Genomic DNA, 22,810 nt, shown 5'->3' with positions numbered 1-22,810 from the left:
GGCCTGGAAGTAGTGATACACACACACGCCAACAAGGCGTGAGGCGAGCATCAATCCATCCCGCATCACCATTCACATGGGATATGGCGGGATATGGAGTCCTTTGGACATCGCAAACATTGTTAACAGCAGGGGCAAGCCTTGGTCAGATATGAAAGGCTGGTGAGAGGGCAAGCAAACAAAAAGACATAGGAGATGTTGAAGTGGGGGTGAAACAAGCCTGAGTGAATCAAACAAGAAAAGAGAGTCCGCGCTACAAGCATTTCCAAACACAAGGCAAAGTCGCATTCTCGTTGCTATTCATTTCCTGAGCGCAACCCTTCATGATGCTGGGTTGGGGACTAAAAAGCCAGCATGAGTGGTATGTTCTGGTAGTGACAGGAATCCGGCCGAAAACAAATGGCAAATGAACCAAAAACATCACACATTCTTTTGAGCTAGCTGCAACGATGGCTTTCTGTAGCCAGCATACGAATGATCATCGCTTCAGTGTTGCTTTGGCTGCTCGTGTCTGGGCAGCACTCTCCATGGGCCTTTGCAATTCAAGCCTGAGTAGTATGAGCTTAGAAGTAAGGAATATATAGGTTAAGTTCTGAGAAACAATTCTTTTGCTTAAAACTAAAAAATATTGACTTTGCGTTGGAGTGATTTGCTTGATATGCATGGGGGTTGTGAAAGAGAACAGCGAGACAGCGCAGCGTCGGCGGTGGTTAAGATCGGCACTCGGAGTTAACGCCGGGGGTAACTAAAGCCTCCAGCGCGGGGAAAAGCTAACTAGTTAACTCAGATAGCAAAGCTGATGAGGCCCCAGTCTCTCCCCATCCCGCCCGCAAGTGACGAGCCCCGGCATCCTCCCGCCCTGCAACCTTCAAGGACCTGATTCCCCTTCCTGCCATCGCCCGCCGCAGCGTACCATCAATCGCTCGTCCTTATGCACCATTTCCGTCCCTGCATTCAAACTCTCCGGACTTTCACGCGTCATCCAATTATCTCCCGAAAGCCGACCCATTTTCCAGAGTTACGACCGGTACTACATTACAAGGACCGTCCAATCATCCAGCAGACGTACGCCAGAAGCACAATGGCTACAGCCATGGGAAAGCGCCTTGAGGGCAAGACAATCCTAGTGACGGGCGCTTCGTCCGGAATTGGGAAAAGCACCGCGTTGGAATTCGCCCGTACATCGCCCAAGAATCTGAAGCTGATCGTCACCGCGCGAAGGGTCGATTCGTTGAAACAGCTTGCCCAAGACATTAAGGCCGAAGTTGGCGAAGGTGTACAAGTTTTGCCGTATCAATTGGATGTGAGCAAGCCCGAGGAGATCGAGAGATTCGTAGACTCGTTGCCTGCTGAGTTCCGCGATATTGATGTGTTGGTGAACAATGCGTGAGTTCGAAATGCCCCGGATTCCTCAATCGTCAATTTATCCGTTCCGGTATGCTTATGGATGAAATAGAGGCCTTGTCAGAGGTGTTGCGAAAGCTCCCGAGATCGACACTGAGGATATCAAGATAATGTTCGACACGAACGTTACCGGATTGATAAACATGACTCAGGCCATATTACCAATTTTCAAGGAGCGTCCCAATGGCGGTCGAGGAGATATCATCAACATCGGAAGTATTGCTGGCCGAGAAGCGTATCCCGGAGGCAGCATTTATTGCGCAACAAAGGCTGCGGTCCGCAGTTTCACGGATGCTCTTCGGAAGGAGCTCATAGCAACAAGAATCAGAGTTATCGAGATTGACCCTGGCCAGGTGGAGACTGTAAGTATATACATATACGGAATCCATGGGTATGTGTTATTTTGGTAACTAAACAAACATCTCTAGGAATTCTCTGTCGTTCGATTCTACGGTGACAAATCTAAGGCTGATGCCGTTTATGCGTAAGTTCATTCATTCCTTGCTTTTTTCACCCCAGCCGTCTCTTCTATGGCTAATCTTGTGCTGGGCAGTGGATGCGACCCCCTCACGCCAGATGACATCGCCGAGGTTGTCGTCTTCACCGCTGGGCGGCCGGAGAATGTGGTCATTGCGGACACACTCATCTACCCACAACACCAGGTATGTTTGACCAGTGAAGCAGAGCCCGCCTTAGCGAACACACGCGTGGAAGATAGTTAAACTCACCCTGCAAATGATAGGGCTCCCCAACCGCCTTGCACCGCCGCTCATAGAAGATAAAACATTTCCGAGCACGCCTAGTCCTTGCCCCTCCCTTGTATATGGTCTGAGGAGCGGGCTTGTTGTTTGAACCACCCGAAACACATAGAAAGGAAGGCCATCCATGATGCAAATAGGTCTAGAATCCTTAGACTCCAGTAGAACAAGAAGACAGCCTTTTTCTTTTTCCTTCCTTTCTTATCCATTATTCCTTGCCAGCTTTTAGCTGTCCACCGCGGCGGGGGAATGGAAACACAAACTCCAACATCTTCTAGCACGTAGTCTCAATCTCCCCGTATTTTCCCTGGCGTACGTCCATAAGCCCTCCGCATCGAGCGTGATATCATCCAGGGTTTCCCACTGGGCACGGACTGACGCTTTCCGTCACCGTCATCAACGGCAAGCGGCCAACCGGGGGTGGAAAGCGGCCATGGCGCGACGTCACCGGAAAATCAGACATTCCCCGCATACTAGCTCGCGGCCCAAGCAACATGGCACATGCATGACTAGCAGTTAGTGAGTTTGTTAGTTGCAGTCGAGACTGTGAGACACAGTGCCAGGGACCCAGAGACATTCGTCAGGGTTGTTTCAGGATGGAACTTGGGTTGAATCCTGACAAGACGGCCCGAAAAAGAGGGGCGAGGGGAGTAAGAAAGAAGGGAAGGCAGAGCGCAGAAACGCCCCAAAGGTTGGCGCAATTTAACTGCAAAATGAATGGAGACATGTTGGGATCAGGTGACTATCTTCGTATGCAGTGTAGGTCGATTTGAGATTTCCAGAAATTCGAGCATGGGGGAATCGCTGCCATATTTAGGAGAACGGTCGTTGTCAAGCGATATTTATACTGGGAACGGGATTCACTCCACAAACAGTAAGCTAGGTTTAGGTGGTGTTGGCTTGAATCGCTCTTAACAAAGTACTCTATATCCCGTACCTCCGGGGTATACGGCACTCGCTGTAAGGCTGATCTTAATTCAGCGACAGATGAAGCGCTTAATTAGGTGATTTGCAAAGTTATACAGTGTACTCCGTACTTCATATGTATGCCTGCATTTCTGTGGCGATCGTCTTTCTTGACAGAATCTTCCCCGAAACCGGGGTCCCTGGTTGGTGATACCCCCCATCTGATTGCGCTCAAGCAACGGGTATCGATGGCTATCCAGCGTCCAGCATACAGGTTTAGACGTCAGGGTGTACCTTCATATTCCGTACATCTCTGAGCATCCGGCGCGTACTACATCTGCTCAGTCGGAGGGTCAGTTTGTAGAATTTGTTGATAGAGTATGGAGTAGTACTCCCTCCATCACAAGGCCAGACCGGAAAATATTGTCATGCGAGCGACAGGTGCTGTTTTCGTGCTGACTTGAAGATATTCCTGCCCGAAGACGCCGAGTCAAATTCTGTTTTCCTTCCGCCCCGGGGGGCATCCTCTCACGACAGAAACCTTGTCAGGGGGGTTACTTCAGCGGGAATTTTCAGGAAAATCTGCATCAGAACAGGCATGGATCGGTAATGATCCCAGCACGGTCGCTGCAAGATTCAGGGCTGGAATATCCTTTTGCTTCTTGCGATCCCTTTGGCTTCGGGAAATCTCCAGAGTGAGCAAGTGAACTTTCAGCCCGAAAAACGGGGGTGGTACATTGCTCTTGGGATTGATGCTGAGTGGTTCAGCGCTCAAATCGCATGCTTCCCCTCATGGATGGAGGTTGCATGTTCCAATTGAATCGCGCGAAGCAGACAGCGACCGTTAGCGAGGCACGAGGTCTTGCCCATCAAAGGGGTTCATCTTAACCTAATTGCGCCAATATCACCTCGGAAAATAGAGATGTACGTCAATTTCAACAAGTGACCATGGAGTCGAGATAACTTACGGAGGACATATTGTCCATACTTCCTCATTGGATGGAGGTAATGTGGTGAGCCGGCGACGCATCCAACCGCATCGTCCGTCGAACCCATCGGACGGAGCGAATCACAACCTCTCCAACGCCAAAAGGATGCACCTTTAAAAATAGCTCCAGAATCAAGCCTTCCGGATCCATGATTATATCGCCCACTAATATTGAAAAAAAGAGACACAATGATTGCACATGCATCTGGGCAAGAGAGCCGAAACCTCATTTTGACAGCCACACAACGACGTGTGTGGATGGCTGGGGGAAACTTGAGCATTCGATTGGATCTGATGAGTACCAAAAAAAAAAGGGGGTGCGATAAGAATGATAGTCCCGAAGCAACTTTCTCCCAGCCTCTTGTAACCATGTTGGAACCGGAAAAAAAGGGTTAAGTTGTGTTGAATTGAAGTGTTCTCTTAACCGACTCTAGGGTTTAGGCGGAGAAAATATAAAACTCCTACCAGATTTCGGCTCAGCAGGCCTCGAGACCTCAAGAGCCGAAAGGGATGCAAAAGCTCCTGGCCTGGCGGCTAACTAGCAGCGTGTGGAGCGAACAAGGTCACTCTGGCTGCCCCCGCCCCTATCCCCTTCTGCTACAATGCCCAACAGCGCTCCATCCCGGATGCAGTAATAATCGCCGCCCTCCATTACGCTTAGCACTGCCAAAGATATGAATTATTGTCGTAGAGTCCGCTGGGGAGCGATTCAAACTCGAACGGCAGGCGAAACTACAGTACAGATCGATCCGGCTTGAAATCCCCTCTGCCGTCCCCGCCTCCAGATCTCCCCTCGTTTGAGCAAGTAAGCCGAGAACGTAAAATTGGAAATGGTGTGTCGACAGACAGTTAGGAAATCTCGGGCGTTGGAGAGGCGTGTCGGAGGATTGTAGATCAAGAGAAAAGAAGGAAGAGAGACAGAGAGGTTTTTTAAACAAGATCGCCTCTTTCTTCCACCAGAGTCCCAATTTTCCAACCCCTGACCCTGTCCGAGCGTGGGTTTCTAGCGCCATACAGATGTAGGTTGGAGGTAGTTTTGGGTGGTGAAGTGGACGGGGGCCAAGCCGTCACTCTCGACTCGCTTTCTCGCTCCCCCCAACCTGCTCGCTCACTATCACCTCTTCCCGACCCCATCCAACAACCCTCTAGAGCTTGCCTGAGCGCAACAATTGACATTCTCTTGTGTCATAACCTGACTGCTGGTTGTCTCGGCAGCTGAACTGTTCGCTCCGGTCTCCTTTTTCACTCTCTTCACCGAACTGCACGCCTGTCACGCGCCGAGAGAAAGCATATCATGTCTTCAACCTCAAAGGTGAGCCACGCACCGACATGTGATGCGTCACCATGGCCCTCTTTGTGCAATCTCAATGAAAGGGCCATCGATCTAATCCTACAATACCACCTTTAGTTTCTCCGTGAATACAAGCTGGTGGTGGTTGGTGGAGGAGGTGTTGGCAAATCATGCTTGACCATCCAGCTAATCCAGAGCCACTTCATTGACGAATATGACCCGACAATTGAAGGCAAGTCGCTCCTCGAATATATCATGTGTCCTGCGGCAGATACTGATGTTGCTCACCTGCGACTACAGACTCATACCGCAAGCAATGTGTCATTGATGATGAGGTCGCGTTATTAGACGTCCTCGATACCGCGGGCCAAGAGGAGTATTCAGCAATGAGAGAACAGTACATGCGAACCGGCGAAGGGTTCCTGCTGGTCTACTCGATTACCTCCAGGCAGTCATTTGAAGAAATAATGACCTACCAGCAACAAATACTTCGCGTCAAGGACAAGGACTATTTCCCTATGATTGTCGTCGGCAACAAGTGTGATCTAGAAAAGGAGCGCATTGTTTCCAAACAAGGTAGGGATTATCTGCCCAACGTGCGATAGATCAGGTGGCTAGCAGAGGATCTCTCTATTTCGCACAAATCTTTCTTTTGCTCTCGCTAACACCATCGCCGCAAAAACAATAGAGGGCGAAGCACTGGCGCGCGAATTCGGATGCAAGTTCATCGAGACCTCCGCAAAATCCCGTACCAACGTTGAAGATGCCTTCTATGATATCGTTCGCGAAATCCGACGCTACAACAAGGAAATGTCATCATACTCCTCTGGAGGTGGTGGCTACGGCTCCCGATCTCCAGAAGGCAAAATGGAAGTAGACGATCGCGGTGAGAGCAGCGGTTGCTGTGGAAAATGCGTTATCATGTAAATGAAAATTCACAGGCGAAGAAAAAAAAAGGAATAAAAAGAAGAGAAGAGAAGAGAAGTTTCAACCGCGGAACTGCTTTCACGACGATAGAAACATGACCGGAGCCGGCCCTTGCGATTCTTTTTCAAATGAACGAGGATGTCATGACTGAGATTCACGCTTTTAAGGTCCTTGCAGTACGTGCAGTCGCCCTCAAACCGCTCTCTGCACTAGCTGGAATTCTGTGATGCTTTGGTGCCGAGACTACCTGCAACCGGTCGAAGGACTTTTCTTTCCACTCAATACTTTGCTACGTCTGTTTTGTTTTTCTTTTTTCCCCTTCAGGCTATTCGATTTTCATTTGTGATACCTGGCTACAATTCCCTGGATTTGTGGAACCTTCATACTCAGAGATATCGTTCGCTGGTCTGTGCTTATTTTTCCAAGGATCTCCTTCTATTCTACATATTAACAACTCCTTTTAATCTCATGTCCTACCCCCTTTCCCCTCTCAATGTGCCCGTTTCTTCTGCCCTTTTTATTTTCTCTTTTTATTTCTTCCAATTCCTGCATTTACTCCCTTTTTCGCTGTGAGTATTATTCCCCTTTTATATCCGACTTGTCCTTTCCTTCCACACACACTCACGATCATTTTAATCAGTTGATTTATTTTCGCCGGGATCTTATATCTCGTTTTTGAAGCCTCGCTGCAACTTCTGGGCTGGCAGGGTTCTTGACGTATGTGGGATATTCCTCTACCGGCTGCCATGCCTTCTGGTAAAGCACATTTACTTGTCTCTCTACTATTTTACTCATTATGTGAAAATACTGTGCACGGAATCGAGTTGGAAAAAACGGTCCCAATGTAAAATGTACTTCTTGCAGCGATTCTAACTCTATTAGTTCTTGTCCATTTTGCGTCTCAAATGTCTCTTTGCCTCCGCTTGGTTTCCTTCGCCTGTGATTTGTGCTGAGGGCTTTTTGTGTTCGAATGGAATTGATCGTGAACTACGGAGGATCTCCCTGCGTTTCAGCAGCAGCCTACAACCCCCCCAGTTCCAACCCAGCAAACCCGTCTAGAACTAGATAATTCCATCTAACCTTGTTTTCCTGTCGAGTATTCCCATCTCAGTTTGGTCAGGATCAAGCACCTTGCATCGCTTCCGGCCGGCTCAGGTCCATCAGGCCCCGTAATTTCCAATCCGGGACAATCCTCCTATAACCAGATCGGAGACATATTCTGTCCATTTCGTGTCACAGGTTAGGCGCATCTAGTATATGGGGTCACTTGTCCAGTGCAGCAACCGGAGCTTGCAACTTCCATGGAAGCCTGCCTACCCCCACACGGACGAGTGACGAGGGGGCCATTTTATATTTCTTGTGACAGTCGAGCGGAGGGATTACTAGGCAGTCTGATTTGACTTCCCTGCTAGTAAACAGCCATCCTCGTACCAACCTGATATCATTTTAGTGCATTAGATACTAAAGATCGATCGCTCAGTATTGACCCTCTATATATAAATATGCATACAGAATCCACGACCTTATACCTATTTTTGCTCTTCCGGCTCATCAACTGGATCATCCTCGTCCTCCCTGGACACCCTCCGTCCCTGCACGTTTTTCTCAACCTCATCCACCAAACTCTCCATATACTCCAAATCCGTGCCGACCAACGTCACCGTATTCCTCTTCTTCCCCCACCTCGGGTAACTGCCTACTTTAATCCCTCTAGGCTCCACTCTAGCAGCCAAGTCGGTCAAATACGGCGCAATCGTGCTCTCGTACAGCGGTGTAGCGAACATGAGCCGGTGAATTCCTTTTCCCTCGGGGTCAATGAGTTTTGGTAGAAGGATGGGCCTTAGACGGGTGAGCAATCTCTCAAATAGAGACGGGACACCCGGGAGGATGTAGATGTTGCCATTGACCACGGACACGGGGACCCAGAGCTCGTCGTCGACAAAGAGGGCTTGTTCAGATATAGGCCGGGTCTCGTCGGTGGGAAGGTGGACCATGCGTAGTCGCGCAGTTAGAGCGGGGGACGGGGTGTCCCAATCGAAGTCTGGCTTGGCCTGTTGTGGTTTTGACAAGCGTCTCATGCGGTTGAAGGCTTCTTCATGAAATTTGAGGTTAAGATTGAATGCTTTGGCTATGGACTGGTAGGTGATGTCGTCGTGCCTTTGAGTTGCATAGATTGCCATCATCAGCATCGAACGATATACGGAGAACTAAGAATGGGTGGTTTAATGTACGTTGGTCCGATTCCTCCACTTGTCACGACAAGGTCATATCTGTTGCTCATCCGCCTCACGGCTTCGATGATCTCATCTTCGTCGTCGGCAATGACCTCAACGCGCTTCAGCTGCACGCCAATGGAGAAGCAGTACTTTGCGAAAAGGGAGGAATTGGTATCAACGGTCTAAAATCATTTCACGTTTGCTCTCCCGACACAAGATGTGCGAGAGGCGTCATTAATGGAAGTCCGTCAGCCAACGGTCACGGCTTTTTCTGGGAATGGCCACCATAAACACGGATGCTAGAGGGCCTGCCTACCTTGCCGCCGAGAACCTCGTCTCCGATAATCAAGCACGCCGCCGTCCCGATTGCCCGCTTGCTGTTCTCCAGCGCGGTCCGTTCGGATGATGTCATTGTGCGCAAGGTGGAAATCGGGCTCAGGATGGGAGCAGGGGGACAAATTGGAGATATAGAGAATGGCCGAGAGAGATGTCTTGTCAACTGAGCGATGCGACTAAACATCGGGTTTTGCGTGGGGAATAAAGGAATGTAACCGGCAACGGTGCAGAGATATAGCCGGTAGATCGCTTTGTTGAAAAACAAAAAAATATATCGGGAGGGGCAGACAGGTTGAGCCGACCGGAGATGACTTCACCCCCCACACCTCCTGCGCGCCTGGACTGCCTTTATCAGAGAGACCGTTCATCAGGTCAACGACAGACAGTCTTTCAGCACTTCCGAGGGCTCACCAATATTCAACTGCAAAACATAGTAGATAGGAACTACATACTGCACTCGAGTCCCGTTCCAACAGCACTATGGTGGGGAACTTGCGTCCCGCTCCCTCATCGATCTCACGATGGAAGCTAACAGGTCGCGACCAATATCAACAGTCTGACACAAGGCTCTACACTTTCTCCCCCGAGACCCGGGAGAAGCTGCGCAAATTTCGCCTAGGTACATCGAGAGCGAAGGATCCACAGGCCATTATTTGTACTTAACCTCCCCCTCCTATCCGTCAAATCTCCTTCCACTTCTTTCCAATGAAAATGATGACCCGCCAACACGCTTCCACCTCTGTCCGCTTCACCCGCGACAGACATGATAGATTCGAAAAGCCAAGAGATCCGACCCGTCGATGACCAGGTATATTCCAACATGGAGGATGTAGCGGACGAGCTGCCGGACTCTTCGCCGCGGTTTATCCTGCTCAGTTACCCCCTCACATTGGTATGAGCAAAGTGAAATAACGAGGATTTCTTATCTATTTTTGTTCTTCCCCCTAACCCTCATTTCTTTTTTGGTGATTATATAGCTAATGCCTGCGCCGAATACAACAGCCATCCGGACGTCTCTCTGTTCCCTACGTGCTCATCTATTACCTGCCCGAAAACTGCAACCCTGCTTCGCGCATGAGCTACGCCGGAGCAGTGGAACTAATGAGGAATACGGCAGAGGTTAATAAGGTTATCGAAGTCGAAGGGGAGTCTGAAGTGGCAGACATTAAGGAGAAACTTCTCGGAGAAGCATAGGGTATGGTACATATATTGAAAGGATCAGACTTGTTCAGGAGCTCGATTGAGGGTCATCCGAAAGGATAACATACGGCGTTTGGGAGGATTCCATTTTGCAGGTATTTAATATTCAATGAAAGAGGGATAGTTAGATCGTTAGTTCAGCTCTGTTGCAGAACGCCACATCTCTCAAAATAACATCACTCTGGTTTGATGTGAGGGCAGATATACAAGGATATCGGATGGGCCACGGCTAAGACTTGCTCTAAACCGTTTCAGAGCCCGATGTTGAGTGCAGTAAACCCAGCAACAGTAGGAAGTTGGGATGCTGAGGCTTGCCGGACCGCTTCAAGACACCCGTAGGACATCCGTAAGGTATCTTTTCGCAAGCCAAGACACCACGATGCCGGAATGAGCTCATGGCACCTCATTTCAATGAGCCCTTCAAGCTGGACAAAGCTTTCGCCACCGGATTTTGATAATCAAAGCCCGTAATATTATTCTCTGCAGACCCCGAGGAAAGGAGAAAAAAGAAAAAAAAAAGAAAGTACGGAGTAACAGAAGCAGAAGTAAGCCCGTGTCATTAGTTCAAGGCTCATTTGAAATAGCTGGATCGTCCTGAGTCAGGTCTTATTTCAGAGGCGAGCATGCAGCATATCCTCGGCAGAAACCGAGGCCAGAAAAGGATCAGAAGCTCAGTACGTGCAAAACCATCGATCCTAACGATCATCCTAGACCGAGTGTGGATAAGGATATTCCATTCGAAGGAATAAAATGCTTTGGACCCATGGCGGAAGGATGAACAACTTCATCCGGAGCGTTTGTAAATCAACAACAAATTGGTCCCGACATAGAAGAAGGGCTGAAAGGTCCAGGTTATATGATCGGTGTTATGGCCATACAGAATACTTCCCTGCTTGCAAGTGGATTTGAATCCGAGTGGAAGAGCCGTTCTTCCTTCGGGTATATTCCTATCTCTGGAATCGCTTACATCAAGCGAGTTGCGGATGGCAGAGCTGCAAGATAAGCGAACCCTTCCGCGTGTCTCCATAGATCCCTTTTGATCCGCCATTAAGAAGTGGTGCATCGGTGACAGGATAGAAATTTTTCAACACAAAAGGGCACGGGCAAAGCTCCGGACCAAATAACGGGCTCGGGGACAGAAGAGACGGCGGCAGTGTCAGATTTATCATCATATCTTGATGGATGCCGGAAAGCACCGGTGATCAAATTCCTGGCCACGCGAGAAACTAAATTAAAAAAAAATAAAATAAAAATGGTCCGTTGCACAAGCCACACGAGGATCGGTGGGCTGGTTGTCCTCAGGAAGGCCATGATACTGAAAATACGAAATCATCCAGAGGGAATCGAAACACGGAGGATTCCAAGGGGATTTAAACTTCAAAACAGTCTCGATCAAGCGTCCTTTCACAACGTTGCAAGAGCCGAACCAGGCGGTCTCCCGAGAGGGCTGAGTTTGGTCAAGTTCCTCAAGAGGCATTCTCGATACATGAGTCCCCGATCCATGACATCTCGCCGCCCCAGCGCTCAGGGGTTGAAAGTCCGCCTTTGATAATGGCCTTCTAGAAGGAGACAAGCGTGTCTTGGCCAATCATCTTAGCTCCAGCTCGATTTTTTTTTTTAAATTTTTTTTTTCCCCCCCTTGGCCATCAGTCCGGCCAACCACATCGCTTGCTTGCCCTTGTGATTGGGTATGGCGGCTTCGTATCCACGCGAATTTCGCTTGCGACAATCTCGGCTGCTGGATAATCACTCCGAGTTTATTTCCACGCGATCCTTTTTTCGCAAGCGTGCGGCGACGCGGGCGATTTTTGGGCCGGTCTTTCAAGCGGATTTACCGCTTCCCGGGCATCCAGGCGACAGTTGCCGCACCATGGCAATCGTCTCCCCAGCTTGCAGCCCATTCAGCATTCCACGTCGACGATTCTGCTCGCAAACTGACTGTAGACAAATCTAAAACTGAGATGGTGCTAGGAAGAGCGGTGACGGGGAGGACATCAAACAAGGTGATCGCTGCTTTGTGAAAAGCGGGCCACGAAGTGGGCTCGTGGAGAACTTTTAACTGAGTTAGTGGTAAGTTTCGGGAGCGCACTGTGCGAAATTTCTGGTTGTCGGATCACTTTTTCTGCTTCCCGCTGGCCTGGTTCTGATGGACCAAGTTTGTTCCGTAGGTCCCACCCACTCAGCAACCCTTCAGCGGGCTCGGCCGTGAGTGTCAATCAGCATCGCCAGTCGAGGGACAGGGAAGAGCCGGACCGCTGCTGATTCAGGCCTCCATTGTTTCGGCTCAATTTTGGGTCAAAGGTCTCTGCATCCAGAGGGACGAATTGGAGATGCGTACGGGCTGCGTCGAGACGTTTGATTTGCCACTTCCCAAACGCAGGCGTTTTGTCAACGGATCCGGCTCCGTAATCCTCGGGTGTTGGCCATTGGGTGCAGGTGCTTCGAAAAAGCCCTACCGTGGAGCATCACGCTTCAGATCAAGCCCGTTGCTTTTTTATACTCATGTTGTCGTTGTTGTTGTTGCTTTTTTTTTAAAAAATTTTTGTTCTTGACACTGACGACATTTGTGGAACGTGTCTCAGCAGGTGGGCCAGAGATTTCTGCTGTCGGGGCTCCAGGATCCTGGGTCAACGGCCAACCGTGGTGGCGGAAATCCCCAACGACAGAGGCCTGGCTCTCATACGGAGGAGTTACCAGACTTTGTATGTCTGGCTCGGTTGGAAATGCAGACAGCTGCGAAAGGCTGCATCCGTGGTTCAAAGGCCGAGTTGGTTGAAAAGGGACAGCTCACCAGGCGAACCACGGACGCCGCTGACAGCCCTCAATTTTTCTTTCTTTTTTCTTTTTATTTTTTTCCCAATCTTTTTCGTAGAATTTTTCCCACAATATCGTTTCAAGACGTATTAATACCGAAAGATATAAAGTGATACCACTGTCATAACCGAAATCGCATGACGTGGTATTTTATCCATTGGCTGTGATTTCAACCTGAGTCATGAATATTTCACTCCAGTTTCACAGTCCTTTTTATTTTTCTTTTTATCTTTTTTTGTTCTTCTGGAAATCGTCACGCTTCGCTGGAATCCGGGGAAATCCATGTCCTCGGGTGCGATCTACTGCTGACAGCTATGGACTTGACTCCGATTTCTCTCTCCTTTGGACTTACGAGACATAGAGGAACACGATGATTTCGCAGATAGAGACTGAGAGAGTGAGAGGTCGTTGCCCGAGACGGGTGTCTGGGTCGACTAATGCAGAGCGAAAAGGGAACGGTAGCAGGTGGTTGGCGGCATCCTTAAGGTGCAACAGGCTCACCAGTTCGCGGGCAGTCCGTCTTTTTGGTGTTTTTTTTTAAAGTTCGCCCATCACGCACGCCAGAAAACGTGTACTCCGTGGGTACATCCATACATTCATACGTACACACGTTACATACAAACATCGGTTTGGCAGCCAGCAAGAGTCGTTGGGATCCAATGGCCGGGGAAGGGCGGGCCTCGCTAAGGGCAGCGGGCAGAGAGGGCAGGGCAACAAGCAGCAGCAGCAGCAGCAGGGCGGGTTAAAACGCAGCTGTAACGGAGCCGTATGACAGGCCCGCAGCCGGCGTGGAAGCTCTCGTCCCTTCCCGCATCCCCGGCCCAGGCGGCGGGCTGTGACTGGCCCACGCCGGCCCACCGCGCACCGCCGGGTCTCCAAGCCCCGCCCGCCGCCTGTTTCCCCCCGCGAATGAGATCGCCGCGTCTGCGCTGGGCCGTATTGTCTGCGTATTGCGAAACCGATTCGGCCCTAGCTGCCTTTTTCTCCTCTTTTTTCGCTTTTCTCTCTTCTCCATCTGCTTTCGCTCTCTCCTCTCTCTCTGCGTCTTCGTCTCTTTGTCTCTCTCTCTCTCTGTGTGTGTGCGTGCGTGTGGCTCTTCGTCGCTGCATTGTGCGTGTTGTTCTCGCCGCTCCCTGTCGACCTCCTCCGTCCGCCGCATCCCGACTTGCGAGATGGACCTCGTGCATTAACTGGATATCTACCCGCCGCATATATAGCATATATTACGAACGCGATCCCGATCGTTCTGCTTGAACCCCCCCCTCCTCCCCCCAAATCCTACCCTGGGCGGTTGCGAGTCTGGCTGTGGACGTGGACCAATCACCCCCGGACTCCCAGTTTCACGAAATTTTTGGCCTGCACGACCTGCGAGTCCCGACAAAACGCACTCTGCGGGAGTGTCACAGCGTCGATACATAACCAAAAAAGACAAAGAAAATAATAATAATAAATTAAAAACGAAAGAAGCTGCCCTCTTCCCCATATTTTCTAGACGGGAAGAGAGCTGTGTGTCCGGGATTTCGATTTCGTCCTGCTACCCTATCCCAACACCACGGAATCGGGCTTCCGCACATCTCTCGACCGCGACGGGCAGTTCTACCACGCACACTCACTTCATTGGCCGCCCCTCATCTGCACATCGCTTTTGTCAGACAGAAAATAACGCAGGGGTCTTCCCTCAAACTGGCTCGACCGAATCCGTCTGTCGGTGCGCAACTCGAACTGGCTCTGTCCACCCTCGTCCTGCATCTTACCGGCACATCGGAATAGGGAGGATAAATACTACCTGCGTCTGTTCGTCAAAAGATGTCGGAATCTGCAACTTCTGCCAAACCGGCAGGCTCCAAGGAGGACGGCATCTCCAAATACATGAAACGCATGAAGACCGTTCTCAAAGGTGGCACTCGTTCGAACAGGAATTCTATCTCCAGCTTTGCCGATATCACCGGTGATTCAAGCAAGGCAAAGGCGTCTACCTCTTCCCCTACGTAAGTAGTTTTGCAATGTTCTCGGATCTGCACATCGAATGATAGGGAATTGACAAGGCTGACGTTCTCTACTATGAGCAGTGCCAAAGCGTCTGCGACTGTCACCACCGTAACCAAGAAGACGGAACCGATGAGTGCTCAGGAGAAGACCAACAGGTGGAGCTCCATGCGGGAGGAGAAAGCTCGTGCCCTCTTCGCCAAGTACGGGTTGACCCTGGAGCCTGGCGAATGGGTAACTCCACGATCCGCGAAGGAGAATGTCGACCGGGTCGAGAAGCCAATCCGTATGAGGGTCCGACGGAATTGCCACCGTTGTCTAACCACGTTCGGTCCCGAGAAGGTCTGCGTCGGCTGCAGTCACATTCGCTGCAAGAAGTGTTTCCGCTACCCTCCGGCCAAGTCAAAGGAGGAATGTGAGGCAAAGGGCAAGGCTCGGGAGGTGGAGAAGATCGAAGAGATCCAACCCAAGGAGAAGAAGTTCGTCTTGACGATTCCATCTCGGACCGGTGGTCAAGACCTTGTTCGCAAACCTATCATGCAACGCGTCCGGAGAACCTGCCACATGTGCTCTACGCTTTTCATCGGAAGTGCGACCGAATGTCAAAACTGCCACCACATCCGCTGCAAGAAATGTCCCCGTGATCCGTACGTGTGCCCCTTTTTCTTTTTTTTTTTTTTTTTTTTTTTTTTATGGAGGATTATATCCTAACTGACTGGTCTGCTACAGAGCCAAGAAACACAAGTATCCCGATGGCTATCCAGGTGATGCCGAACCACCGTATGAACCGCCGGAACGAGTATGGCGAAAGCCTAGGCGCAGAGTACGATGGACCTGTCATTCCTGCTCGGCTGTGTTCCCAAGCGGCGAGAAAATCTGTCCTCAATGTGAACATGGGCGTTGTCAGGACTGTACTCGCGATCCGTACGTATTTTCCACCCGTTATTACGAGGCGAATCTCAGCTAACTTCTCTTTTCTCTAAAGTCCTAAAAAGATCAAGCCTGAGCCTGATCCGGAACTCCTGAGGCGTGTGGAAGAGAGATTAGCGGCACTTGATGTATCCTAGTAGCACTGCTGATTTCCCATCTCATGTCTGGCTTATGATGATTACCCCTTTTTTGGTTTTGATTGTCCCTGTTCCCTTAATACTGTTTGATCCCCTCACCCCTTCACCCCCCCCAACAATCCCCCCAAGCACCACACTTCCCTCGCTCCACGAATTTTGATGATCTAACGGCTCTGAGTGCGTTCTTCGTTTCTACTCCCTCACTCAATATCATTTTGGGTGAGCGTTACCGCCAAAAAAAAAAAAAAAAAAAGAAAACCATTCATTCCGGCTGTCTACCTGGTAAACACGACGAATACCATGTTGCGCCCCATCCGACTCGACGCCTTGTTTCTAGAGCAAAACACCCTCCATCATCCCGGCCTGTTCCCCTTTTTTGCCCCCCTCCCCCTCTCTCATTTTCTTTTTTTTTCTCTTTTTATAATCTCTTCCTACTCCATTTATATGCATACAGATACCAAAGATTTGCAGCTTGGTTTTTGGAGTTTTGATCAGATGAATTCAATCCTTACAAATAAATCAGGGAGAAACAGAGCAGAACGGAGGCGGGGGAAAAACAAAAATGAGACCTCAGACCCGTCCCACTTCCCTTTAACTTCTTCTACCTATGGTCATTCGACCTCTATGTGATCATCAAAAAAACGGCAGTATTACCTATGTCATTAGATGGAAACAGACAAGCAAAGCGGCGAGACCCTGAATTGTTCCATTTTTCGTTCCTTCGGAAAGCCCTGCAGAATGGTCCGATGTTCCATTATCGTTCGACGCGCAAAGGCTGGATCCCTGCCGATTGCCTCTGCACTCGCCGCTTGCCCCGTCCATCCTTCATACTACCACCCTGGATAGACTTCCGTGCATTATGTAGGCACATATGCGTCCACGTGTAACAAACTCCTCTGCTCTTCGATTTTGGTGTATCGGAAGTGTAGAGAAGAAGTACCGGAGAAACCACGCCAGCTACTCATGCCTAAGTATGCACATCCCTCCAACTGACTCAAGACAAAAAAAATCCCTGGCGGCATCCCTTCCCCCGGTAGCCCTGGTCTGTGTTCTCGACCCAGACATCCATACATCCTCCCGTACTACGGAGGACTATACGGAGTATATGAGATGATCAATTATGAAGCGTAGCCATTCAAAACGGCGGGCAATCCTTTTGACTTCGACATAAATTGGGGCTGGATGGGCTCCTGATTGCACGGATTTCATGAGAGAGGGGCCTTTTCCCTGCTCTGACCCTTGACAGGTTGTCCTGAGAAATGCGACTTTGTGTGCACAAAGCAGCAGGGGAGGGAGGTGTGAGTGGGGGGCGAAAGCGGGTTTTTTTGTAATGATTTTTACTTTTTTCTTGTTTTCCGTTTTGCTTTTTCAAATTTTTGTTTCTTTTTTGCCTTTCCGGAAGTCCAGGGTCTATAAGCTTACTGCTAGGTGTGAAATCATATTGAACACTCCGTTCTTTGATGTTGATTTGCGCCCGAAAGTTTCTTAATGTCTTGGAAGATGATTTCAGAGCGGGCGATGTAGTCATTAACCTTCTCCCATGGGGGGGAGACAGGAGATGACGACCTTTCTGGTCTCTTTTTTGCTTCTGGCTGATAAACGCGCAGCTCTCAGTCTTGTCGAAGCTGCCCATGCCACGTTCAAAACTGCTGGGGGTTCATGTTCGTGGGAATCCAATCGGACGAACTGGACCGAAGCATGGCCGCTGTCCGGGATTGGGCGGGTCGTGCGATTCCTTTTTCTTTCTTTTTTTTTTTTTTTTTTTTTTTTTTTTTTTTTTTTTTTTTTTAACAATTCTGTGATCTGAGGAATCGATGCCAGTTGTGTTTTCAATTGGTAGTAAAAAAAAAAAAAAAGAAAAAAAAAAAATCCATGCACAAAGCTCTCCCTATCTGGACATGGTATACATAGCGATACATACATATGACTATCATCCTAGGTTCTTCAAGCTCATATGGACACAAGGTCAGGGCAGAAGAAGCAGCAGAACATATCATGCCACTTTGTGGATCATCAAAAGAGAAGGACGTTGCTCCATGCTTCAAGACAGGGGGTATGTATGTATCGCAATCTGCGTCCGAAGCAACCCCCTCCCCCCATTGTAATTCCACCTTCCTGAGCCGTGAAGCGAAGGCTTGAGAACCCTTGGTCCACGTTGAAATGAGACAAGTCGACCGACATTTGGGGGTTTCTCGCTTGGAGCTTGGATGATTCCAAACCGTGCCGGACGGATTTGCCCCTTTGGGGAGTGCTGGCTGGGCGATGAAATGAGAAGAAAAGGAGGCGCAATTGACCGCCTGTTCTCCAGGGAAATTTTAAGCTTTCTATTGTTTGTTATAGGCGTACTCCGTAGACATGCATGCATATCCCGTATGCATGTACTCCGAAGGGTCTGGCGGTTAAGGGTGAAGACCTGGCTAGGTGCTCCCGTCCCCGCGCGCTTCTCGAGCAATGTGGACTCAAAGTGGTTTTTCCGTTCAAGATGTACGCATGTACGGAGTACCTGGCCCCATTGTCACCCGGGGTTTGAAGCAGTTCCATCAGAGTACGGGCTTGGAGCTCGTTGAGCCCCCCTCTCTACGATGAGAACACGAAGGCTTCTTCACTCCTCCTGCTAATCCTCTGGTTGAGTGAGCGACGGCGTAGACATGTGCGCAAGGAACGACAAGTTAATGGACAAAGGGAGAAAAAACACCTCCCCCGTGAGCGCACCGCTCCTCTACACTGGTTAGCTCGCTTCGCCTAATGCAATTTGTTTTCTTCCGCGACGCCGTGTCATGTATGTACAGTAACTACGTATGCCTGCACCATGCACCCTCAAAGGCGCCCCCCGTTGGACGAGTCAGCCCGACACAGAACACCACGAAAACTGCCACATCCCAGAGATTAAAGCAACCCGCAGCTCGAACAAGCTTTGAAGAATTGCGCCCCCACCTCCTGGGGGAGCACGGCAGTCGTGAGTGAATGGAGGCTTAAGGCCGGGAGCCGTGCGCGGCAAAAGGGACGAAACGTGAGAACCCTGAATATTCCCTGAATTTACTCCGTGCTCGGAGTTCACCACGGAATACAAACGGCGCCATGTTTAGAATTGGACAAGGGCGGGAAGCGCCTGGATCTGTACCTTGGAGTATTCTCTCAGGGCTCCTGCATTCATCGCACGCAGCCAGTTCCATGCCTATACTCCGTCTACGCACAGTGTCCAGTAAATTCTGAAGCTTGCTCAGGAGCCAGGGACTCCGAAGATCATCGCCAAATTCCGGGGGGACTCCGTGCGCCGTGCGAAACGGGTGCATTGCAAAGCAGTGCTCAACAGAGAGTCGATCGACGAGCGAGACCAAGAAACATAGCTGCGATTGACCCATCGTTTATTTTCATCGTCGGAGTCCATAGCGCTAAAAACTACATCTTTTGAAAATTGAAGATCTCCCGTCATTAACGAAATCACTGAAATTGGTCAAGCACAACGTGCACGATCTTTTACTTCACTACTGCGTACTCCGTAGCAACGTAACGTACCGCAGGGGGGGTGTCACAACGCCCCCCAACTCCGAAAATCATTCCGGCTGTGTCAATCTCTCTAAGCGCTGAGAGCCTCGGCAATGTCAAAGTCCCGCTCCATGGATCACCCGCTGTCCGTGGAGTGCAGATAACTGGACGAGCTTGTGGGGCCGAAACCTAAATGAGAGATCGCGCTTCGGGGTCGTTCTCGAAAGCCCGACAAACAAAACCGGCTTTTCTCGATCAGCCTTATGGAGAGGAACCTTGATATCACTTTTCCTCTGCAACAGTGTGAGCTCTACATTTCCAAGGCCATGTCTCTGGTTTCTTCGTCTCACAACGCCGTTTGAAGTGAGTTGTATGAACGCGCGGACTGCGCATAGATGTCACAGATATACGACAGATCCTGCTTTTCATGTGTCGCACCTTTCTAGATATAGATAGCATTACCGATAATTAAGGCACGGTAACTCAGCCATGGATCCCGCACATGCATGGCCTGCTAGTTCAAGAAGTCCCCTCTGCATCAAGCTCCGAGATTCACCCGAAGGGTGACTAGTTGTTGCAATCCACCTCCCAGGCATGGCCAGAGGAAGGTGCAAAAGAAGAAAAGAAAATTTCTTGTGACACCGATCAGCTGTTAGAACGCCATTAACCCAAAGATGCTGGGATCTCAAATCCTGAGATGCGGGAGCTGGGAAGAGCTTGATTTCTTCTGATAGATTTATCAAGTGACAAAGCCATTTCAATTCAGAGTAACACATGTATCAGACCTTTTGCCAACTGCAAGCAAACAATATCCCACGGTCGCCCCGGGGGGGAGGGTACTCATTGGTCGCGAACGTGCTGAATGCTCTATATTCTTTAAGTGATTGTGATAATGCCTTCAAAGCCCCAAGCCGCTGGATCTACGCAAGCAGGATGACAGCTTGAGAAATGATGAGGACTTGGATGCAAATCTAACATGAAGGCAGGTACCACTGCATCCTCAAAAGTTCATAAGTGTATCTTTCAGATGGTCCAATCATATGTAAGGCGAATGGAAAAATAAATCAATTTAGAAAATTTCGCTTAAAAAAAAAAAAAAAAAAAAAAAAGAGGGAGAGGGAAGTCGCTCTCCAACCAAAAATGCTGTCTGGGGGGCTGGGTTTTGCAAGAGGATACACTCCGTATCCCGGGTTGACTCCCTTGTTGCTGTCATCACGATGTACCGTCCCTGCACTTCCCGAGAGCCTGGTTGGTGCAAATGGTGGCCCATCAGCCAGTTTGTTCCTGCGGGCAAAAAGACACATATCAAATCCCAAGAACTGTTCTTTTGAGAGACGAATTTATTGCACCTAGAATTGGCGAGGAAAAAACAGGTGGTTGGGGAAAATGCCGTGACGCTTCACCCACGCCCCGTCTCTCCAAAACCTCGAACATCCACATCCTGGATTCCCAGGACAAACAGTGTTTGGAAAACAGTCCCGAGGTGGTGGTAGCTAATCGGATCGTTGCGCGGGCTGGCCAAGTCCTTCGCGCTGGGAAGAAGCGGGGATGGGCGCTGTAACGGGAGGGGGCGGGATTTGGTTGCAGGCTTGTCCTGCATGATTTTAGCCCCAGACCAGCCCCCAGGCCTGACACCGACCTCGAGCATTTGGGAGAAGTTTGGTGTTTAGCTGAAAACCTGGGTGCTGGGAACGCCTGTGCGGCAAGGATGCCTCTTGTTTGCCCTGTGCCACCGCTTGTGCGTCACTGGCGTTTTCCAATGATGAGAAGAAAATGTCCTCTTCAGTAACATTCGGGATTTGGTGTGAAGATGGTGGCAAACCTGGCCCTGTCCTCTGCGCAGGACGTGATGCCGCGTGCTGCACGGTGAGACTCGATGGGATGCAGCTGTCCGGAAGCAGAAGACCGCCAAGAACCCCAGGGCTCCGCTCATTTTGCATGAACAATAAAATAAATAAAAAAAAAAAAAAAAAAAAAAAAAAAAAGAAAAAGAAAAGAAAACTTACGGAGTAAACAGGAAAATATTAATACGACGTGGTGAAATGTCCTTACGTGTTTTGTATGTATGTTATGTATGTAACCAGAATACACGTTCGCAGTACCAGCACGGTACCGTCCAGCGGAAGCGTCTTTCGCAGCTCGCAAATCTCGCCTTCGACAGGTCCAGGTTTACCTCTTCCAACCACGCACTTGATATCGATATATTTATGTACAGAGTATATCTACGGAGTACATCAATCTTCAAGATGCAACCCGGTTTCAAAGTATCTCCGTGGAGGATGTCCTCTTTATGTTCTAGCTTTTGTGACTGTCCAGAGGTGATATTCCGGCCCTCCCCAATTCCCAGATCGGTTCCAGAGATAGAAAACTACTCCGTGCTTCAGTCCAATGTTGTCCAGTCTCTCTGGTGACTGGTCTTACTTCATGTCTGGAGCAGAGTTTTTTTCTTTTCTTTCCTTTTTTTTTTTTTTTTTTTTTTTGAGAGTCCCTTCGAGTTTTCCGTTTCACACTGGTGATAATTGTAACTAACCCTGCTGCCACAGATCGATTGATGCGTAGCTGATATGAAGCGGTGAGCTATTTATCCAACTGTTCTTGATGTGAAGCCGATATGTCTATCTGTCATGCCTGAGCGAGTGATCTTGACCTGGAGAGTGCGACCTGCTTCTTCTAAACGAGACCGGGAAAGCCGAAACAAAGTCGAAACAAACTTCGAAACAAACTCTCATAAATTGGCGTCTCTCACAATCCGTGGTCTCGCAGGGGATATTCTGTGAATCATTCTGTGCCCAGAAAACAGAATATGGTCCGACAGTCGATGAAGTTGTATGTATGCAAGAGACGGGGATGTTACTGCTTGCAACCGTACGATCTTCTGCCTCTCAACAATGCATCCAGTCCTCTCTCCCACACGTTGGTGGTCACTTCTCCCCTACCACGACGTTTCTAATATTGCGCTGGTGTTTGAGGTAGGATCCTATCTTCAAGCCACCAGTTTCTGTGCATCCAATCCCACCAGCCACGCCATGGTCATATCGGGAATATACCTGGATGGTCTCCATCTGTCGAAGTTGGAGTCCCAATAATGAATCACCATGTTGCACGGTTGCAAGTATGACATGGGTCGCAGCCGGCTATCCAATGATCTGGAGTCTGGATTTGTTCTCGCACGAGTTGCGTGAGAACCTTCATCTTTAGCCGCAGTGGCTGGTTCTGAAGATTGGTTCAAAATTTTTTTTTTCCTCACCAGCGCGGCCTCCTCTGTCTCTTGGGGTTTTATTAACGAGGATTGGGCCGCCGACATAGTTAACTCAATTTGATGCCTCCGCAGCGGTCTGACAATTCAAATGACTCAATAATAAATTACCGATGCAAAGCGACATTGGAGGGTCGATCAGGCACGTTTTACGATAGCAGGCGCCCTGGACGCA

The 22,810-nt window shown here is 49.6% G+C and overlaps 9 protein-coding genes across 9 annotated transcripts; 4 read left to right on the top strand and 5 right to left on the bottom strand.

The window, feature by feature from the left end:
- The first annotated feature begins 824 nt into the window (after window positions 1-824).
- Window positions 825-2,355, top strand: CIMG_00647 (oxidoreductase). The gene is made up of 5 exons (XM_001246875.2): window positions 825-1,386; window positions 1,457-1,766; window positions 1,833-1,888; window positions 1,958-2,066; window positions 2,147-2,355. Exons 1-5 carry the CDS (start codon window positions 932-934, stop codon window positions 2,177-2,179), a joined length of 963 nt encoding a protein of 320 aa, XP_001246876.2. The 5' UTR covers window positions 825-931; the 3' UTR covers window positions 2,180-2,355.
- A 789-nt stretch (window positions 2,356-3,144) lies between these two features.
- On the bottom strand, window positions 3,145-4,420 carry CIMG_00648 (uncharacterized protein). The gene is made up of 3 exons (XM_001246876.2): window positions 4,037-4,420; window positions 3,805-3,957; window positions 3,145-3,745 (listed from the first exon to the last, which is right to left on the bottom strand). The coding sequence occupies exons 1-2, from the start codon at window positions 4,335-4,337 to the stop codon at window positions 3,953-3,955; spliced, it is 306 nt and encodes a 101-aa protein (XP_001246877.2). The 5' UTR covers window positions 4,338-4,420; the 3' UTR covers window positions 3,145-3,745; window positions 3,805-3,952.
- A 772-nt stretch (window positions 4,421-5,192) lies between these two features.
- On the top strand, window positions 5,193-7,370 carry CIMG_00649 (Ras-like protein). The gene is made up of 4 exons (XM_001246877.2): window positions 5,193-5,368; window positions 5,465-5,579; window positions 5,648-5,923; window positions 6,036-7,370. Exons 1-4 carry the CDS (start codon window positions 5,351-5,353, stop codon window positions 6,272-6,274), a joined length of 648 nt encoding a protein of 215 aa, XP_001246878.1. The 5' UTR covers window positions 5,193-5,350; the 3' UTR covers window positions 6,275-7,370.
- Window positions 7,371-7,700: 330 nt separating this feature from the next.
- CIMG_00650 (molybdenum cofactor synthesis domain-containing protein) lies at window positions 7,701-9,066 on the bottom strand. Its single transcript, XM_001246878.2, has 3 exons — window positions 8,807-9,066; window positions 8,506-8,672; window positions 7,701-8,431 (listed from the first exon to the last, which is right to left on the bottom strand). Exons 1-3 carry the CDS (start codon window positions 9,008-9,010, stop codon window positions 7,804-7,806), a joined length of 999 nt encoding a protein of 332 aa, XP_001246879.2. The 5' UTR covers window positions 9,011-9,066; the 3' UTR covers window positions 7,701-7,803.
- Window positions 9,067-9,589: 523 nt separating this feature from the next.
- On the top strand, window positions 9,590-10,020 carry CIMG_00651 (GMF family protein; the record flags this gene model as incomplete). The annotated part of the gene is made up of 2 exons (XM_001246879.2): window positions 9,590-9,718; window positions 9,829-10,020. 2 exons carry the CDS (start codon window positions 9,590-9,592, stop codon window positions 10,018-10,020), a joined length of 321 nt encoding a protein of 106 aa, XP_001246880.2.
- A 3,503-nt stretch (window positions 10,021-13,523) lies between these two features.
- CIMG_00653 (uncharacterized protein) lies at window positions 13,524-13,949 on the bottom strand (the record flags this gene model as incomplete). The annotated part of the gene is made up of 1 exon (XM_001246881.2): window positions 13,524-13,949. One exon carries the CDS (start codon window positions 13,947-13,949, stop codon window positions 13,524-13,526), a length of 426 nt encoding a protein of 141 aa, XP_001246882.2.
- Window positions 13,920-16,389, top strand: CIMG_00654 (uncharacterized protein). The gene is made up of 4 exons (XM_001246882.2): window positions 13,920-14,828; window positions 14,910-15,473; window positions 15,556-15,750; window positions 15,812-16,389. Exons 1-4 carry the CDS (start codon window positions 14,647-14,649, stop codon window positions 15,891-15,893), a joined length of 1,023 nt encoding a protein of 340 aa, XP_001246883.1. The 5' UTR covers window positions 13,920-14,646; the 3' UTR covers window positions 15,894-16,389.
- A 4,594-nt stretch (window positions 16,390-20,983) lies between these two features.
- Window positions 20,984-21,319, bottom strand: CIMG_00656 (uncharacterized protein; the record flags this gene model as incomplete). The annotated part of the gene is made up of 1 exon (XM_001246884.1): window positions 20,984-21,319. One exon carries the CDS (start codon window positions 21,317-21,319, stop codon window positions 20,984-20,986), a length of 336 nt encoding a protein of 111 aa, XP_001246885.1.
- A 1,043-nt stretch (window positions 21,320-22,362) lies between these two features.
- Window positions 22,363-22,683, bottom strand: CIMG_12850 (uncharacterized protein; the record flags this gene model as incomplete). Its single annotated transcript, XM_004445850.1, has 1 exon — window positions 22,363-22,683. The coding sequence occupies one exon, from the start codon at window positions 22,681-22,683 to the stop codon at window positions 22,363-22,365; it is 321 nt and encodes a 106-aa protein (XP_004445907.1).
- Between the last annotated feature and the right edge of the window lie 127 nt (window positions 22,684-22,810).

This window comes from Coccidioides immitis (assembly GCF_000149335.2).
Source record: "Coccidioides immitis RS genomic scaffold supercont3.1, whole genome shotgun sequence".
Lineage (NCBI taxonomy): Eukaryota > Fungi > Ascomycota > Eurotiomycetes > Onygenales > Onygenaceae > Coccidioides > Coccidioides immitis.
The sequence above is the reverse complement of the archived record's forward strand: the minus strand, read 5'-3'. Positions and strand labels throughout refer to the sequence as shown.

What these genes read in the sequence shown, in the direction of transcription:
- CIMG_00647 (XM_001246875.2), top strand. Translation starts at nt 932, where the DNA reads ATGCACCATTTCCGTCCCTGCATTCAAACTCTCCGGACTTTCACGCGT. An exon ending in AAGGCTGATGCCGTTTATGC is followed by an intron (nt 1,889 to 1,957) that starts GTAAGTTCATTC and finishes TGTGCTGGGCAG; the next exon opens with TGGATGCGACCCCCTCACGC. An exon ending in TCATCTACCCACAACACCAG is followed by an intron (nt 2,067 to 2,146) that starts GTATGTTTGACC and finishes TGCAAATGATAG; the next exon opens with GGCTCCCCAACCGCCTTGCA.
- CIMG_00648 (XM_001246876.2), bottom strand. Translation starts at nt 4,337, where the DNA reads ATGCTCAAGTTTCCCCCAGCCATCCACACACGTCGTTGTGTGGCTGTC.
- CIMG_00649 (XM_001246877.2), top strand. An exon ending in ATATGACCCGACAATTGAAG is followed by an intron (nt 5,580 to 5,647) that starts GCAAGTCGCTCC and finishes CTGCGACTACAG; the next exon opens with ACTCATACCGCAAGCAATGT. An exon ending in GCGCATTGTTTCCAAACAAG is followed by an intron (nt 5,924 to 6,035) that starts GTAGGGATTATC and finishes CAAAAACAATAG; the next exon opens with AGGGCGAAGCACTGGCGCGC.
- CIMG_00650 (XM_001246878.2), bottom strand. Translation starts at nt 9,010, where the DNA reads ATGTTTAGTCGCATCGCTCAGTTGACAAGACATCTCTCTCGGCCATTC. An exon ending in ACGAGGTTCTCGGCGGCAAG is followed by an intron (nt 8,673 to 8,806) that starts GTAGGCAGGCCC and finishes AAATGATTTTAG; the next exon opens with ACCGTTGATACCAATTCCTC. An exon ending in AGTGGAGGAATCGGACCAAC is followed by an intron (nt 8,432 to 8,505) that starts GTACATTAAACC and finishes TGCAACTCAAAG; the next exon opens with GCACGACGACATCACCTACC.
- CIMG_00654 (XM_001246882.2), top strand. Translation starts at nt 14,647, where the DNA reads ATGTCGGAATCTGCAACTTCTGCCAAACCGGCAGGCTCCAAGGAGGAC. An exon ending in AAGAAATGTCCCCGTGATCC is followed by an intron (nt 15,474 to 15,555) that starts GTACGTGTGCCC and finishes GGTCTGCTACAG; the next exon opens with AGCCAAGAAACACAAGTATC. An exon ending in CAGGACTGTACTCGCGATCC is followed by an intron (nt 15,751 to 15,811) that starts GTACGTATTTTC and finishes TTTTCTCTAAAG; the next exon opens with TCCTAAAAAGATCAAGCCTG.